Below are 18912 nucleotides of genomic sequence, written 5' to 3' on the forward strand. Positions count from 1 at the left end.
GGGGTAAGTTGGTAACAGAGGCCCTGGACAGGATGGACAAATGGCTCTTGACTTCCATATCTCCTTTCCCCATGTCCCAGACCCAGCTGAACTGAGAAAAACCCCAGGCAAAACAAATTCGGAACATTTTATAAAGTGTGTGGTCAGTGTCCATCAAAATCGTCAAGGTCATCAACAAACACCAGGAGTCTGTGGAAATAAGGAAAACAGGTGTAACGTGGGCTCCTGGAAGTGATGGTGAGGCAGTAAAAAGTAGGGAAATCTCAGGTATGATGTTCAGTTAGTAATAATGCCAACACTGGATCATTACTTTTAACTAGCATACAATACTAATGTAATGTTCCCCCCCCCACCTAATGTAATATTAATAGTAGGGAGAACTAAATGTCAGCATATGTATTATCCCTGTATTTCCTTCTAGCTATTCTAAAATAAAATTTGTTTTCAAAAGGTCTAAAAGAGCCAGGCGGGCTGGCATGATAGCTCAGTAAACTAAGCATCTGCTTAGGCAAGTGCAGGGACCAGGGACCAGGCCTCAATCCCTGGCACACTGGCCCTGCCCCCAAGCACACCCAGCCGCAACCGAGACCCAGTGTGGTGGTCCATGCCAGTAATCCTAGCACTGGGAGACTGAGGCAGGAGATCACTGCAAGTTTCAGGGCAGCCTGGACTACAAAGATAATTCAAGGCCAGCCTGGACTAGATAATGAGACTCTGTCTCAAAAAAAGGGAAATACTTTATTCATTTAAAAATGGTATATAAGGAGTTGCTTAAATATTATTTTAATAGTTATAATTTTCCATGTGCTCACTAGATAGTACTTAACAAACTTATAGCTGAAATGCTGCTACTCAAAAGCTTTAGCATTTGTTATGATAATATTAACATGAATTGCTTTCCTGAACTGTATCTTGGGATAAAAGTCAAGAAAATATTAATTTATTCTTGCCTCAATTCTTAAAATAGTTGTACTTAATTTAAGCAACACTGATCTCCTGCTTCACTCTCTTCTCTATCATTCCCATTATTCTCAACAACCACAAGGGAAAGTCTCATGCTTTTCAGTAGGTGGGTATTGTTAGGCAGGTATGCACGGATGGATGCACTGTCTTGGCTTCTTGCAATGCTGGGAACCAAACCCAGAGCCTGTTGTGGGTCAAGCATGTGCTCTACCACAGAACTACCCTTTTTCTTATCATGCTGGGAAAACTGCTGAGTAGAACATGCTCTCTTATAGATTTTAATCAGCCATCAAATAAACATGCACAATAGCCGCCAAAGTGGAAAAACAAGGCATTAATTTATTGGCAGGGGGTGGGGGAGACCAGAACATCACCAAAAACAAAGATGGCTACAGTAGTTTCAGGACGTGTGTGGGCCGGTGGACACCCAGCAGCTCACACTCCACTCTTCAATATGATGAGGACATAAGCTACACAGAGATGGCCAACAGACATGTAAACATCTTCTGATCCAGAAAAATTTCTCATGCTACATGAGAAAGATCCAGTGTGGAACAAAGCCTCTTCCCAGACTGGGTCATTCAAATAGTTAGTTGGAAAGACACCAACTCTTCGCCGCCAGCCCCGTCCAGGACCCCACGCTCTCCTTCCGCTCTTCCATACCCCATGCAATTCCACTTTTTTCAGTAGCAAGACAAAGAGTTTTACATTGAAGTCATTCCCTTTAAATGTGATTAACATTCAACAGGTACAATTATAGAAAAAATAAAACTGTGTTAACTAAACGTATCAGTTGCGTGTTTTTCAAGAGAATAAATAAATATTTAGGAACGTTGGACTAGCATACTAATGTAGACTTCACATTTTTCTGAGGTGCCAGGACTTTTTCTCAATATTAACACTGAGACCCTTCTTAAAATTTACCTGTTCTGTTATATTAAATATGGCTTTATTTCACCTTCTCTTGATATTCCACCTCAGGAAATGAACTGAAAAGACCCGTAAGAGAATCCCTATTCTCAGTAGAGAATTAGTTCCCTGATGCATGTTACTCTGTCTAGGCCTCAGCTGCTCCATCTGCAAAATGGGGGTGATTTGGAGAACCACGTGAGACCTTTCTGAGGTTTGCATGAAGTGAAGAGGAGGCCTGTGGAACAGCTAGAATGCAGCAGGCTGGAGATGGATTCCACTGTCCCCTGCTGCTTCCTTCCAAGTGATCGGATTTAATTCTGCTGCTGATAACCTCCTTTGTCTGATATCACAACATGAGATCACACCGAGGCTCCACAGCAGGTTACATCCACTTGGAGTTGTGCGTGTGTGTGTCTGTGTCAGTCTGTCCCTGGTATGCAAACGCAGAGCATCCTTCATCCTTCCATCTCAGACTCCGAACTAGGAAAGATCGTGCTGCCACACCCAGCTTTATTTCTGAGAGGTATGCAGTGAAAGCTTCCGTCCTGCTGTCCCTCTTGTCTCGGCATATACTCAGAGGGTCCTAGGCCCTCAAATATTCATTGCATGTGGGCTAAGTGCGTGCATGGGGGCTGCGTGGAGGTGCTCGCCCACAATGGAAACTCTCAGCTCCGGGCCTCACCACCATGCCGTGGTGAAGCCTTGCCGGTGGATCTGGTCTCTGGTTGTCAGGAGAATAACAGTGGGGGAGGAGTTAGGCAACGTGTTTGCTCTGAGGCATCCCCAGCTCCAAGCTGGACATGCACATGTCCCCTGGCAAGACATCTCCATCCTTGAGGGGGTTTCTCAGCTCTGGATGGGAAGCAAGGAAAAGCTGAGCCCTACGGCATTCAGCAGAGAACTGTTTTGCATTGCTGAGGTCCTTTTGTTGCGGCAGCAATGGCTCTGTCTCTGGTTTTCAGAGGTCTAACTGCATGCACACCTCTAGTAGGTGAAGTGACGCATAGTACTGGACCTCGGGAATGAGATCCACCCTGTGTAAGGGGGGCGCCTCTGCCTGTGTGTGCGTAAGCAGGGCAGAGGCTGCTCATGCGCCCTCAAAGATTCCTCCAGAGACTCAATTCCCACTTTCCTGTACAATACGACCTACCATTCTCTCTCCTCTGGGACCTATTTCTATGAGGAACATTTTATGAAGTGATCTGGTGACATCTCAGTTTATCACTGATCAGAATAACAGCCTAACACAGACGTGGGCATTAGGAAACTGCCAGACTGGCCAAAGTGCCAGGACTGCTCCACACAGCTATCCCGCTGGTATCAGCACATCCTTCACAACATCCAGTGGGTGTGTTGTGTCTAATGACATTGCCAGGCTTGAAGTCGCCATTCCCGCAGTCTTAAAACCCTTACTGTCACCAAGACAAGTCTCCTACAAAGCCAGCTCCTCCTGCCAACTGTGTTTCCCTTCAGGAGTGAGCTGCTGTAGGTCAAAAGTACCAGCTGGGCTGTATGGCAGTTTCGCTCTGATTGAGGGTTCTTTCTCGAAGCCTCAGCTCCAGGCACTCCACAGTGAGGGGGTAAGTATTGAGCTCAAACTTGTTAGCAAATAGGCTGGGGGAATTCATCAGCCACTTTAAGTCTCCGTTTCCATAGATACAAATGCCGTGTACATAGTGGCCTGCAAGGGAGAGAACAGAACACAGTCAGAACATGCTTGTTTTCAGAAGGCAGCATGGGGAGTCAGGCAGGCACAACTGGCTTATCGTGGCTGGCAAAATTGGTGCCAAGGATCAAGAGACTCGAATGAAACACAGTTCAGTCATCCCACTCCTGGGGAGCCTAAGCTCTACTTCAGAGGACAGGAGGTATTGCTATGTGTTTGAATAAGATGAGAATTGTAATAAAAGGAAGCCAGGCGTGGTGGCACAGACCCAAATCCTGGCATTTGGGAGGCTGAGGCAGGGAGACTGCCATGAGTTCAAGGACAGCCTGGACTACACAGTGAGATCCTATCTCAAAAAAAACCAAAACAAAGCAAAACAAAAAATAATAATAATTCAAGGACACAGTGTAATAGGTGTCACCAGGCAATCCATTAGTGGATGAGAACCAGCACGGAGCCTGTGCCCTCCTCAGTTGGTGTGTGTGTGTGTGGCATCACTTCTCCTAGGGCCCCACACCTCCAATGCCCCAGGCGCTTGCCTGCGTCCCCACCTCTACAAAGCGCTGTGACAGAATCTGAACCTTGGAGAACACTGACCGCCCATCGGGTGCATCGGCCTAATGCAAGGGCCGCGCCCACTGTGTGCCAGGCAAGGCTGGGAACGCAAAGAGTGCCAGGACTGCTACAGCCCTCCTCAGTAGATCACAGGCATGGACATGGCCCAGGGCCTCCAGCTCCTAGTCTCCTAGAGACTAGGTCTTGAAAACCACTGTGCCTGTGCTGCGGCCAACACCCGCAGCTCCGGTCTATTCCAGGGGAAGCCGAGGCTGGCACGAGGGACAAGGACCCAGCTTGCTCTGTGGGGAGAACAAGACCCCTCCAGATAGCTCCACTCCCTGAAGGAGTTTGAGGTATAAACAAAGAGAGCAGACACTAGCCAGAGGAAATATTATTATAACCTGAAATGACTTCTGCAAGTCTGTAGGTAGTTCTAAGCTGGAGAATGTCTGTGAGATATTTAAACTTGTTAGGAAGAGACTAGGTCTTGAAAACCAGAGATCAAAAATGCCAGCCCCAATAATCCTATCTTGCCTTACCAACCCACAGAGAAGCCACAGAGGAAGACAGTGGTGGTGGCAGATTAAACTCAGTCACGGTTCTGGCTCCACAATGCTCTTGTGTAGCTAAGCCACCCTTAGACTGACACTGACAGTGGTCTGGCCAGTAAGCATGAAATAAAGGCCTCACCATGACAGCCTCCATGTTTATCTTCCATGTCAAACCACTTTACAGCTCGAAGGTTTCCGGTCCAGGATGCATTGGGCATAGAGCCAGGGACACCTGCATTATTGACAGAAGAAGAGAAGATCAGGATCTGAGGTACAGGAAGTCTGAAAGCCATGCTTCTCTTTTTGTGTACCACCTTTCCCATTTCACATACGTCAGCGTGCACCAGTCCACATAGCTTGTCTCCTCCATTTGATCTTTTTTTTTTTAAACAAGAAGTTTATTTAAACAACAAGACACTTAAAGGGAAAACTATCTAGGATTCTTCTTTTTTAAAGAGTAATTTACTCCTACTTAAAGACAGATTGCCCTACATGCAACAGCTATGTACGAAAAAGTTATAAAATTGTCCTTGGTTTTACAATGATAAATGAAAAACATTAAAATTCTCCAATCAAACAGAGTATACAAGGAATTTTATGTTGCTGTCTTTTCTGTTAAAACAGTGAGAGCAAAATAAAGTACTGGAATATAAAGATAAGAGCTGATGAGCACGCCACTAATGGAGAAAGGGGATTATTTTCACAGAACCAGTAATTCCCCATCTCATCTCCATTTGATGTCAATCAAAACATACTGTTGGTCATTTAATGAAGAAAAAAAAAAAAAGCAATATGCTTGTGCACATATACCAGATACTTTATGTACAATAAAGGAATGGGGAAGGGGTAAATGAAAGAATAGAGAAAACTATACTGTAGTAGTCAGGATGTGGTGGAACCAAATTGCAGTTTTCTAATTGAAAATGTATTCTTGGTCTGTAAGAACAGAGTTCTGGAGTAGTTGCAGGTTCCCTTTTTAGTAGACACCTCCTGTCTGCTGCTGGAGCACGTCAACTGCACGTCAACTGTATCTTCATCCTCCATTTCCAACTGTGCAGGTGTGTCTGTTTCATTGACTGGCTGTCCATCAAATCGGAATCTGATCTGCCTCACTGACAAACCCTGTCACTCACAATAGGCTTTCATTAGTTTACTAAATGGTGTGTGCCTCTGAATCCTAAACTGCACCACAGAACCATCCTGCCCCGCCACCTTCAAATTAATGTGATCCTTGTTCTCAATCTTGACTCCTTCTTGGGCTCTTCAGCGGCCATAGAGAAAGCCTGATTCTTCTTAGCTGCCGCTTCACAAGAGGTGCCAGGTCCGCACACACCAGTGCCAGCACTTCTCTGACCAAGAGGGATGAGCCGCTAACCGCCAGGTTCCTTTCTCTGTGTAGAGTTTTCAGGTTCTTTTTATTCTCCACTAGTTCACTTCGTTTTTCTCTTTCCTTGAAACTGACATCTGTGTAAGTGCACTCTTGCTGCTCTTCTCAGAAGGTGGCCTTGGGAGCTTCTGGCAGCTGGCCAGGAATGGAAAGTCCCAGCAGGAGCCAGGATGTAGCCAGGAAAGAAGGGGCCGCAGCTCGGGTGCAGGCAGGAGGCAGAATACTGCGTGTTAGCTCATCAGATAGACGCTCTGTGGAGAAACCTGACCTGGACGAGTCCGTGTTCGCTAAAACCGAAGAATGAATTTTAGGAACAAACGGAGGTTATGAGCACAATATATTTATTGAGGGAAAGAAAGCTCCTGTCCAAGAGAGGGACAGGAGGGGGGCCCGAGCGGGTCGTTCCCCCTCCATTTGATCTTTTGGTTTTGGTTTTGTTTTCTTTTTTTGAGATACAGCTATGCTGTGTTTCCCTGGCTAGACTGGCTTCTAGTGATCCTCCTGCCTCAGCCTCCCAAGTAGCTTGAACTATAGGTATGTACCACCATGCCAAGCTCCAACTGATCTTTTCCAACATATATTACTTGCTAATTTATTGTCAGAATGATAAAACATCTAATTCAATTAATATATTAATCCAATTCTAATTAGTGTACTAATATTAAATCACGTTATATCTAATTATTATATTATAATACCTAATTCTTTGATATATAAAGAGGTAATGTCAAAAACGAGAGGACCGTGGCAATAGCTCAGCGGTCTAAGCACTGTCCCGGCAAGCCCAAGGACTAGGTTCTATCCCTGGCACTGCATGCTGTGCCGGCCCTGCCTCTGAGCTGCAGAGTGAGACCTGTACCAAATACATTAATTCTGAGCTGGGGAGACAGCTCAGTGGCATAAGTGCCTGACTGGCATGCACAAGGTCCTGAGTTTGATCCCTGGTACTGTAAAAAAGAAGGAAGAAGAGGAAGAGGAAGAAGAGGAAGAGGAAGAGGAGGAGGAGGAGGAAGAAGAAGCAGCAGCAGAAGCAGCAGCAGCAGCAGCAGTGGGGGGAGGGGTGCCTTCTATCATGTTTCCACGTGAAGGTCTCCACTTTAGCACTACTGAAGCTTTAGAGTGGGCAATTGTGTGCAGAGGGGACTGTGACCCTTTCTGGCCTCTACCCACTAGATACTAACTAGGACCATCCCCCAGCTGTGCCAGCCAGAATCCCAGCAGCGGGGAGGGCGAATTAGTCCATTTGAGAGACACAGGGCTAAGCCATCTGAACCTTCTCCAGCTTGATAAATTTAGGGAGGCCACAGAGGTTAAGATTCACTTAGCCATAAAGAATAGCATTATGTTTAGTATTATTTGTTTGCAGTACTAGAGATTGAACTCCAAGCATTAGCACTTGGCTACAATCTGAGCCCTTTTAAAATTTTATATTTTGACGACAGGATTTCTCTAAAATACCAAATTGCACCAGGCTAGGCTCAAGCTTGTGATCCCCCACCTCTGCCTCCTACATTGCTGAGATTATAATGCAGGGGCCTGGCCATAGAGGGTAGTTCTAACAACATAATGACAAAATCATTACTGGCAAAGGAGTGCTATATAAGGGAATATCGGGGCAAGTAAAAGAAGAATTCTTTGCCTCTTAAGAGCTGCTGTACTTTTTCCCAGTGAGTAATGGAATCGGAACCTAGCTGAGGTGATGACAGTACACAGATATCTAGACTCAAATTGCAATAGTCCTCTCTGGGATGATTCTTCTTAATACTGGTAGGACACCCTATGCTAGGCAGAATAAGTCCCCCATGCTGATTCCTGGAACCTGAGAATCTGCCATGCTGGGGCACAGGGAACTAGAGGTGGTTCAGCCATTTGGCTCTAGGCAGGAAGAATTCTCTGAAATTAAATTTGGGGTTCAGTGTAATTTCAAAGGCCCATGTCAGACTCCTAACCTCAAACACTTAGGTTGTCCAACTAAGTTTATGGTAATTTGTTAAAGGAGCAAATAATAGAAGTCAATTCACATACTGGTGAGAAAAAAATTACTTAAGATGCAGGTACTTTTTCCAATAAGAAAAGAAATTTGGAGAAGATCAACACTTTTAAATGCTCAATCCCTCTTCATTTTGTTCAAAGAATTTCGTCGGGGCTGGAGAGAAGGCTCAGTAGAATAAGTGCTTCCCTGGCAAGCGCAAAGGCCTGAGTTCAAGCCCCGGTTCCGCAAAAAAAAAAAAAAAAAAGAATTTTGTCTCTAAAAATATTTGTAAGACCGTGTGCATGTTCCAGGAGAAAAAAAAGAAAAAAAAAAAACCAGCTCTCTTCTTTTGCCCTATGGTCACATGAGAATTGTATGATGATCTAAATCTGGAATTATACCCGAGTTTCCCAACTAAAATTAAATTTTACCACAGTCTTTCCTATAAATAGCAGAGATCTTTAACCCCAGCTCCGAAGGCAAGGGAGTCTTTTCTTGGAGTCAAGAAAAGTATTCAGTAGAAACGCTTCATTAAATAACATAACTTTTTGCTTTACCTTGCAGGAAGTGGCCTTGTTTTACTCTTAACACATGTTAAAAAGATTAATCTGGCTTGGTTAAATTGAGGTCAGGCAAGAGGGGTCTGGAAAAGAATTTAGTTTATTTTCCTTATATCAACAAGACTAGCTGATGTGTGGGGCATTTATGAGTATTTAGATATTACTACATCAGAAAAGTGTGAGTAAAACATTCCCATGTAAAAATATCTCTTACTCTTCGATTGACATTTTTGAAGACATTTTTCTTCCTCTTTCATTTTCATTAATATTGATCACCACAAACTTACTCAGAAACACTTACTATTCCAGAGAAATGATCGTGACATTAATAACTAATGTCCCCTATCTTTCAAATAAACATATATCTTCAGACCTCCTGCTACTGAAATTTCAAATCTCAACTTCTATGTTTTTTCTATTTGATGACAGGCCTCAAACACATCTATGTTTAGATATTAGCCATGTTTGGGCTTAACGATATTACATTCATTAGTTGGCTGCCATGATGCCATGCCTCAGCACTGAGGTAGGCTGAGGCATGAGAATCCCAAGTCTAAGTCCCAACACAGCACCTCAGGAAGACTCTGTACCCAAAATAAAAAGGGTTGGAGAAGCAGCTCAGTGATAAAGCCACCCACTAATTCCAGGGCTAGCATCTTCGCAGAAAAAAAAAAAAGTTAAAAGTAGAAGGGGTGGGAGGCAAACATAAACCAAGGTGAATTCTACTTTGCTGTCCTTTTGCAAAGAACCCTGCTGCACAGAAAGATCTGGCAGCACTGAGCCTGGACCTCAGCTATCCCAGTATGGGACAAAAGATCCACACAGACTGCAAAGCGATCACTCCCCAGTGCCAACCTCTGCTTGCTCCTTCTGCTCCTCAGAAGCCACTAGGAAGCCCCCTTCTACCCCCAAGACTGATCCCAGACCACTGCTGGGTGGCACTGAGGCTGGCCTGGGGACAAGGAATTTGGTTCTCATGCTAGCCTTGCCAGACACCAGCTGGGCATCCTTAACACCCAAGCTCTGCTCTCCAGTGAGGTGGGTGGGTTAGGCAAGTGATTTTCAGTGTAGACAGCAACCCACAGGAAATGAGACTGCATCATCCGTCTCTGTCTCACACACGTGAAGCAACAGAAGTTTCACCAAACAATACCTCAGCTTCTCACATTGGTTGTTTATTTGATGTTGCTGTCTAGTCTGGTTTCATTTTCAGTAAAGAAACTACTACAGTGAATTCTAGATTCCTCTCTCTCTCTCTCTCTCTCTCTCTCTCTCTCTCTCTCTCTCTCTCGTTCAGACTCCCCTTGAGTCCACCCACAGTGATCCTCCTGTCTCGGCCTCCTGAATGCTGGCATTACAGGAGAGCACTATCACACCGGCAGGACTTGGTTCTGTTGTTGCTACTGTCATCTTTTTTCCTGTTTGGCAGGGTGCTAGGAGTGCAATTATAGGGGAGATGGGTGCAAGTCTACCCGCACTCCGCAAATATGCTAAGAGAGCCTATTTTTCATTCTATCTGGAGTAGACAAGATGAAGCCTGCCAATGTTATCAGAATAAACATTTTGAACTATAAAATCCATTTCTCTCATTTGCTCTTCATAGGCTTATGTAAACAAAACTTTTGAGATTAAGTTTATAGAGTAACCAGGAATGTTTTTCTTGGGGCCTAGCCTTTATTGGGCAAATAACTGTGTCTGTTAAATAAATGAATCTGATCCTTTGAAATACAAGCTTTATTTATACTGACTCAACTTCTTATTGTTCTCACACGTCTTAGTCCTCACTTTGGGAGGCTGATTTGTGATAACAAGTTCCACTTTTCACTTATTAAATAAGTAAGAAATATTGTTCTTAAATGTTAAGGAGGCAATACTGGAAAGAGGATATTGAAAGAAGCTTCTCTCACATTTTATTTTTTTTAAGTACTGGAGATTAAACACAGGGCCCTAGCACTGAGCTACACCCTAGCCCTCTTTGTTTTTTGAGACAAGATCTCACTAAATTGTCCAGGCTGGTCTTGAACGTGTGATACTCCTTCCTCGGCTACTAGAGTGTTAGGAATCACAGGCACGCACCACACTGCCCAGTGGTTTCTCACAGTTTAATTGTGGTACTGGAAAATGGTACAACTGCAGAAAATGAGCTTGGTGACATGTAGGAAACGTCCCATAATTACCATTCTCCTCTGCAATGAAACCAATACCTTTGAAATAAGATAAGGAAATCATTTTTAAAATGCAAACTTCTGCTTATGAAGCTGTTTGTTACATTATAACAGGCTCTGAAGTTAGGGTTTCAAATCTTTGTATGACCTTAACTACTTAAACTCTTGAAGATCTGGTGCAATTAACAAACCTCCCACACACACACCCCCCCCCTTCTTAAGCAACATGGGTCTTGCTATATAGTCTGGGCAGGCCTTGAACTTGAATCCTCCTGCCTCGGCCTCCTGACTGCTGGAATTACAGGCCTGCACCACTGTGCTGGACTCAGGGGTACAGTGACCTTTAAACCTTCACAGGATTTAGTGCAGTCATCCCTTGGTATCCTTGGGAGCTTGGTTCTAGAACTCTCTTCTTGATACACTTTTGGATACCAAAACCTCAAGGTGCTTGGCCCCTTCTATAAAAGGACAAGATATCAGCATATAATCCATATCAGGGTACTTTAAATCACCTTTAGATGGCTTGTGAAACTGAGCACAATTTCAATGCACTGTCAATAACTGCCTGCTGTGTTATTTGCAGAGTACCAAAATGACCAAAAGAACTGTGTACGTGTTTGGAACAGAGGCAGATATTCCACACTTGGTTATACAGATGCGAAGCTAGTCGATATAGAAGGCTGACTGTACTAAGTGGGATACGACATGTGCTTGGCAATTAATGATCACTGAGTGGCAACGGGACCATGATCCGTGCAGGAAACTGGTTTGTCACCACAGAGCAGATTTCTTGAGCATGGCTATGCTGACAGCTCAGCCAGGTTTCTCTTTGTTGAGAGGAGGCATTTAGCAGTGGGCCTGGCCCCTGCGCAGGAGCAGCCCGGAGCCTCAGCTGGGGAGATAAACAGTCTCCGCACACACTGTCAAGAGTCCTTAACTGCAAGCACAGCCTCACTTGCAAATACCTGATCTTAGATAACAAAACACAGCTTGGTGTGGTGCTGAGCACTTATAACCCAGTGCTCTCGGAGGCTGAGGTGGGAGGATCACAAGTTCGAGTGCAGCATGGGCAATGTAGCCACTTGGTGAGAACTTATCTCAGTTTTTTTTTTTTTTTTTTAGGGGGCAGGGGTGAGATAGGGTCTCACTATATAGCTCAGGTTGGCCTTGAACTCATGATGATCCTCCTGCCTCAGCCTTCTGAGTGCCAGGTTTATAGAGGTGTGCCACCAACCCCATCCTGTCTCAAAGTTTCTTTAAAAATATCAAATTAAAGGCTGGAGATATAGCACAATGTAAAGGCCCCGAGTTTAATCCCCTGTATCACAAACAAAACAAAAAGAATAAAGAAATTATGTACTGTTAATAAACCATGAACAAATACTTATATATGAAATGTGAATGAAGGAAACACCAGCTTTTTCTTCCTTTTTTTTTTTTTTTTTTTTTTTTTTGGCGGAACTGGGGATTGAACTGAGGCCCTTGCACTTGCCAGGAAAGCGCGTATTCTACTGAGCCATCTCCCAGCCCTTTTTCTTTCTTTATAAACTTTAAAAAAATGTTTTATGGTTTTTTTTTTAGATTCGGTCTCTCTGTGTAGCCCAGGCTTGCCTCAAATTCATAATCCGCCTGCCCCAGCCTCTCACATGCTGCAATTATGGACCTGTGCCACCACACCCAGTTTATAAATCAACTCCCTTCCACCTAGTCTGGACCTTGAACCTAAGGCCTTTGCTCTGAGCTAGATCATAAACCCTTTTTTTAATTTTTTGAGACAAAATCTCACTAAGTTTCTATATTTTCCAGACTGGACCCAAACTTTTAATCATTCTGCCTCAGCTTCCCAGAGTGCGAGGCTTACAGGTGTGTGCCATCATACCCACTTAAATAAACTTTCCTTAATACATTCATGATGGGGCCATCGTTTGAGTACCTCATATCCTGTCATCTGGCAAGATGGCTCTCAACCACCAGTGGTAAAGGCATGGAGTTTACAGTAAGTGGTACAGCACAGCCCTGTTGGGCAGTACAAGCCACAGCAAGACAGTAATGCACGGGTGGCCAGTGGTTCAAGCTGGCAGGAAAATGTTAATGTGATATTGCTCTTATATTTTTATTTTTACTTTTTTTAGTTTTGCTTTTGTAATTTTTAAAAAGGCTTGCTGACATAGCTGAGTAATATTTGTTTCACTGACAGTAATTATGCTTATGAATATATTAGTAATTCCAGAAAGGAAAAAAAAACACACAAAATACTCTATTAACAATAGTAAGAGGGAAATGTTGCGTTAAAGAGCTAGTCATCTCTCTGTTAACTTGTTTTGATCATTTTTATAGACATATTTATCACCTACCACTGATTCATTAATCACTTAGGACTTTTAACACAAGCAAGTTTGTTCACTGTGGATGTTTTCTGATGCTTTGTACTACCTGAGTTAACAGCACAACAACCTTAACACAACATCTCTGCATTCATCTCTGAGTACTGCTCACAAATAGATTGACTCTGTCTTGGTTGTAAAAGGAAAAGGTGGGATGGAGAAAGAAAGAAAAACCAGAATTTTAGAATGAAAGTAGACTTAGAAGTTTTATAATGTGTCCTCTTAATTATAAATCTGCATAGACTACAGCCTAGAAAAATGTAAATTTCCAGAAGGAGATGCTAAATAACTTAATGTGTGTGTGGGGGTACTGAGGATGGAACTCGGGAATCTCAGGCTTCACTCATGCTAAGGAGATGCTCCATACTGAGCTGCAACCCCAGCCCAAACCTGATGATTTTATAGCAAGATAATTCACACTTACCCAAATGCTGCCTAGCATGCATCCTGTACTACAGCATAGATGCTGAGGGTAAAGCCAGGCACAGGGGATTCTTGGAGCTCACAACTTAGAATATGTAAAGGGATGAACATACATACATACATACATACGTGTGTGTGTGTGTGTGCGTGCGTGCGTGTGCTTTCCTCTTTTATGTGTTTGGTATTTTGTCTCAGCAATGAGAAAAATAACTAAGAATTTGGTACCAGGAGTGGGATCGCTGCTGTGATTATATCTGACTATGTGGTTCAGGAGTCCCAGGAATTAAACTCAGGACCTTGGCTTACCAGGCTTGTGGGAAAAGTTTGGAAAAGTTCAGATGTGGGCTAAAAAAGCAGTGCTGAAATTTCTTAGGCTGTACTGTGTTATAGGAGATTCTGGTCAGAGCTGAGAAGACCAGAAGGCTAATAGGAAGACCAGGCTTAGGAGATTTCTGCTGAGCAGAAATGTATTGGCTGTTGGACTCCAAATGGTGTCATGGCTTAGCAGAAAGTTTGCTGGCATTTTGCTCATGTCCAGAGATTTTGTCTGAGACTTAAAAGATTAAAAGCATAACAGAGGGGCCGGCCAAATAGCTCAGTGGATTAAAGTGCTTGCAAGCAGGCACAGAGGCCAGGGGTTCAATCCCCAGGCCTGCTGTGCTGGCCCCGCCCCCAGGGCATGTTGAGATGGCAATTGAGATTGGGCATGGTGGCACATGCCTGCAATCCCAGCTCTTGGGAGGCTGTAAACAGGTGGATCACTACAAGTCTGATCTAGTAGTGAGACCCTGAACACCCTGTACACCCTTCCCTTAAAAAAAAAAACAAACAAAAAGAAAAACAAAAAATAAATAAATAAAATATAAGTGTAATAGAGTGTGCCACATACATATCCCTTACTTTTCTACTGTAAACTTTCACTTCAGCACAATAGTAGCTGGCTGTGCATCTCAGTACTTTTCCCTGGGAGATACAGAATGTAATCTTTGTTACCTACTTGCTATGATAACAATCAAGTTATATGCAAAAGTGTCAAATAGATTTACACCCATATCCATGCTTTGTGTATGTCTACCTGAGCATCACAGACAGTCCAGTAGACCCACACCACTGTAGGATTTGTTTTTTTTGTTTTTTTTTTTTTTTAAATTTTCTTTTTATTTTTCTGGTATAAGTAGCCTAATTCAGTACAATGGTAGATGAAAAACTAGATTTGCAAGTTTTGGAAGAGGTCAAAAGTGAATCATCAGATTATTCATGCATGGGTGATAAAGATGACCCACTATAGTAAAATATATGCTTTCATAACAGAAAGTGGTATGCCAGGGCACACTGAGACAGCGATTGAGACTGGGTGTGGTGGTGCGTGCCTGTAATCCCAGGGCTTGGTAGGCTCAAAACAGGAGGATCACAACAAGTCCAATCTATGTAGTGAGACCCTGTAGAACCTGTCCTAAAAAAACCAACAAAACAAACAAAAAAACCCAGAAAGTGCTGTGTGTGGATGATGATGACTGTGATGATGCCCATGGGAGCCAAAGTTCTTATGACACTGAAATGGAGCAAGAATCAACAGACACACGGAATGCAGATCTCCTTGCTTCAGATGATGAAGAAAACAGCAACATAAGTACTTATGTGACTAGATGAAATGTTGCTAAATGACTACACAACCAAATGGAATGGGACAATGTTAGAACTAGGTCTGAAAATATAGTGAGAGTCTTGGCAGAGATGAAAGGTATTGGATAGAACGCCAGCACTACCATTCATTATTGGAAATTGCAACAGATGAACTGTTACAAGATGACTGTGAAATACACAAGGGCTGAGATGCAAGGAAAATGTTCCATATGCATCTGTAGCCATATTTTTATATGAAACCTCACTAGCTGAACTGACGGCATTCATAGGTCTACTGTACTTAACATGGATTTCTCATGGTGATCACAGGAATATAAAAGACTTATAGAAAAGTAATGGGTCAAAATATGGCATAAAAATGTATGCCCTTATAGGTGAGAAAACTTAGTATGCTTTCAATTTAGACATTCATCTGGGAACTCAGCCATCAGACCTTATTCATACAGTAATAAACCAAATGATGCTGTGAACAGACACACTGCTCCCATCTCTCTATCTAATTGGAATGTGGCACTTGACAGTTAACTTACCAGTTTCCAGTTGATGTTACATTTGCTAACAGAGCACAAGTTGACCAGTGCAGGAACTGTATGCAGAAACAAAGCAGCAATGCCAAATGAAATGTTGGAATTTCAAAATAGGGACTGTATAGTATAATGTTTGGAGTTTAGAAAGATTTACATTGGCCTCATATATAGCAAGAAAAACAAACTGGTACTGCCATGGCAACATTGTACCATGATAGAGATCCTGATAGGAAAACCTCAACAAAATGCAAACTTGGGATGGAAACTTTCTACAACAAAATCAGGGCCAGCCTGATAACTCAGCAGACTAAAGCACCTGCTTAGGCAGAGTGCAGCAGCCAAGATTTGATCCCCGGCCTGCCATGTCAGCCTTGCCCACGAGGTACACTGAGATGGCAACTGAGACTAGGTGTGGTGGCACACACCTGTAATCCCAGCACTTGGGAAGCTGAAAAAAGGAGAAGCACTATGATTCCGATCTACATAGTGAGACCCTGTAGACCCTGTAGGTCCTGTCCTAAATACAGAAAAAAAAAAAAAAATCAAAGGTGGAATAGGTGTTTATAAGTTATACAGGAACTATGATGTCACTCAAAAAACAAAGCATTGGTCAATGGTTGTGTTTTACTCAGTCCTAAACATGTATGGCATAAACAGTTTTATAGTTTGCAAAGAAAATAACAGGTACCAAATACCACTGAGAAATTTTCTTAGAGTAAAACCAAAAAGATATTAATTGTGCCCTACAAGAAAGGAAAAGAAAACATACACGCTATCTAGTGTAAGTGATATGTGTTTATGGAACGTGTGATTTTCATATGTGAAGCTGCCTAGGGTGTGACAACTGAAGCAAGAGGTTCAGAGTGCTACTGATATCTTCATTTTAGTTCACACAAGTTTTTCTGATGATATCGCTTAGGTTTTGTAAGCAAGTAAAGAGCTGATGTGAAAATGTTGATGTCTATTCTAAGCACTCCCAGAAAAGAGCTAGAATAACTAAAGCAATTCTGGGCAAGAAAGAAAAGGGAGGAGGCATCACAATCCCTAACTTGAAATTGTACTACAAAGATACTGTGATAAAATCAGCATGGTATTGGCAAAAAAACAAAAACAAAAAACAGACTTGAGGATCAATGGAACAGATTAGAAGGTGCAGACACAACTACAAATACATTTACATCCACCTTACCTTTGACAAATGAGCTAAATATGCTCACTGGAAGAAAGATAACCTCTTAAAAAATAAAAAAAATAAAAGAAAAAGAAAGACAGCCTCTTTAATAAACAGCTCTGGAAAAAACTAGCTTTCCACATGCCAAAGACAAAAACTAGACCCATGTCTCACAGCAACACCATGCACTAAAGTTAAAATGGAACAAACATCTAAATATTAAAACAGATGTTCTATGATGGTCTTCAGAAGCCAGCCACTTCTCAGCACTGCTGAGAAAGCCAGCTGGCAACACTGATGCTAAAAACAGGGTTTGGAGAACCATGATTCCCAGCATGCCCTGGGGTATCTGTGACCCCTTTCCAAAAAGCCTGAATGAGCCATGGTCTTATTGCCCCACCCCCAGGAGTGGTGACCAATATGAAGATGCAGAGGACCACTGTCATCTGCTGAGACTATCTCCTCAACATCCACAAATACAATCACTTTTTTTTTTTTTTTTTTTCAGAACCAGGTATTGAACTCAGGCCCTTGCGCTTACCAGGGAAGCACTTATTCCACTGAGCCATTTCCCCAGCCCCTAAATACAATCACTTTGAGAAGTACCACAAGAACATGTTGGTGCACCTGTCCACCTGTTTCAGAAATGTCCAGATCGGTGACATTCTCATGGTGGACAAGTGCAGGTCCTTGAGCAAGACAGTATACTTCAATGTGCTTAAAGTCATCAAGGCTGCCAGCACCAAGAAGCAACTCCAGAAGTTCTAATGCAACTTGGCTACCCCCCAAAGGGAATAAATTTATTGTGACTCAATAAATAAATTTTAAAATAGAAATACTAAATCTATAGGAAGAGAAAATAGGCAGAAATCTTGAAGACACAGGGGTAGGCGGCAGAAAGTTCATGAACAAAGAACCAAACTGTAAAGGAAATACTTCAAAGAATCAACAATTGGGAACTCATCCTATTGAAAAGGTTTTTGCACATCAAAAGAAATCACCAACAGAGTACAAAGAAAACCCAGGAACTGGGAAAAAAAAAAAATTAGCCAACTGTCCCTCAGACAAAGGACTTCTATCTAGAACATATAGAAAATTTAAAAAATCAGGCCCTCAAAATTCAAAGACCCAATCAAAAAATGGGCATATGAAAAAAAAAATGTACATCTGAAATGAATACACACCTCTCAGATGAAAAAATAAATATGGCAATAAATATATGAAAAAATGTTCAACACCACTGATCATTCAAGAAGTACAAATTAAAACAACACTGAGATTCCATCTCACCCAAGAAAGAATGGCTATCATCAAGCAATCAGTGAACTCTACAAAACAAGAGGCTGAGGATTGCGTTAGCGGTAAACCAGTTCTCGCCGGAGCTCTAGGAAGGAAGTGTCTCTGTTGCTCTCGGCCGCTGTGCGGGACCCTGAGGAAAAGCTACACCAGGCCCCGCCGCCATGGGCAAGGGAGACCCCAACAAGCCGCGGGGCAAGATGTCCTCGTACGCCTTCTTCGTGCAGACCTGCCGCGAAGAGCACAAGAAGAAGCACCCCAACTCCTCGGTCAACTTTGCCGAGTTCTCCAAGAAGTGCTCGGAGAGATGGAAGACCATGTCTGCCAAGAAAAAGTCGAAGTTTGAAGATATGGCGAAGAGTGATAAAGCTCGCTACGACAGGGAGATGAAAAATTACGTTCCTCCCAAAGCTGGCGCTAAGAGGGGAAAGAAGAAAGATCCAAATGTACCTAAAAGACCACCATCTGCCTTTTTCCTGTTTTTCTCTGAACATCGCCCAAAGATCAAAAGTGAACACCCAGGCCTGTCCATTGGAGATACTGCAAAAAAATTGGGTGAAATGTGGTCTGAGCAGTCAGCCAAAGATAAACAACCATATGAACAAAAAGCGGCTAAGCTAAAGGAAAAATACGAAAAGGATATTGCTGCATACTGTGCCAAGGGCAAAAGTGAAGCAGGAAAGAAGGGCCCTGGTAGGCCAACAGGCTCAAAGAAGAAGAGTGAACCAGAAGA

General features: G+C 42.9%; 1 protein-coding gene, 1 non-coding gene and 1 pseudogene across 4 annotated transcripts in view; 2 read left to right on the forward strand and 1 right to left on the reverse strand.

Annotated features, from left to right (window-relative positions):
• Nucleotides 1–1277: 1277 nt before the first annotated feature.
• Gcnt2 (glucosaminyl (N-acetyl) transferase 2, I-branching enzyme (I blood group)) overlaps nt 1278–18912 on the reverse strand; it is a 93154-nt gene continuing 75519 nt past the window's right edge. For all 3 annotated transcript variants that reach the window (XM_023712083.1, XM_023712084.1, XM_004628370.3), the window contains exons 2-3: nt 4790–4882; nt 1278–3556 (exon numbers count right to left, since the gene is read on the reverse strand). In XM_023712083.1, coding sequence (XP_023567851.1) covers nt 3366–3556; nt 4790–4882 — 284 coding nt within the window. In that variant the 3' untranslated portion in view covers nt 1278–3365. The remainder of the gene's footprint in view (nt 3557–4789; nt 4883–18912) is intronic.
• On the forward strand, nt 17107–17190 carry LOC111815912. The gene has a single exon (XR_002820537.1). It is a non-coding gene; the product is annotated as a small nucleolar RNA SNORD35 (small nucleolar RNA).
• On the forward strand, nt 18216–18910 carry LOC105741795 (annotated as a pseudogene).

Source organism: Octodon degus, unplaced genomic scaffold (assembly GCF_000260255.1).
Source record: "Octodon degus isolate 3935 unplaced genomic scaffold, OctDeg1.0 scaffold00023, whole genome shotgun sequence".
NCBI lineage: Eukaryota > Metazoa > Chordata > Mammalia > Rodentia > Octodontidae > Octodon > Octodon degus.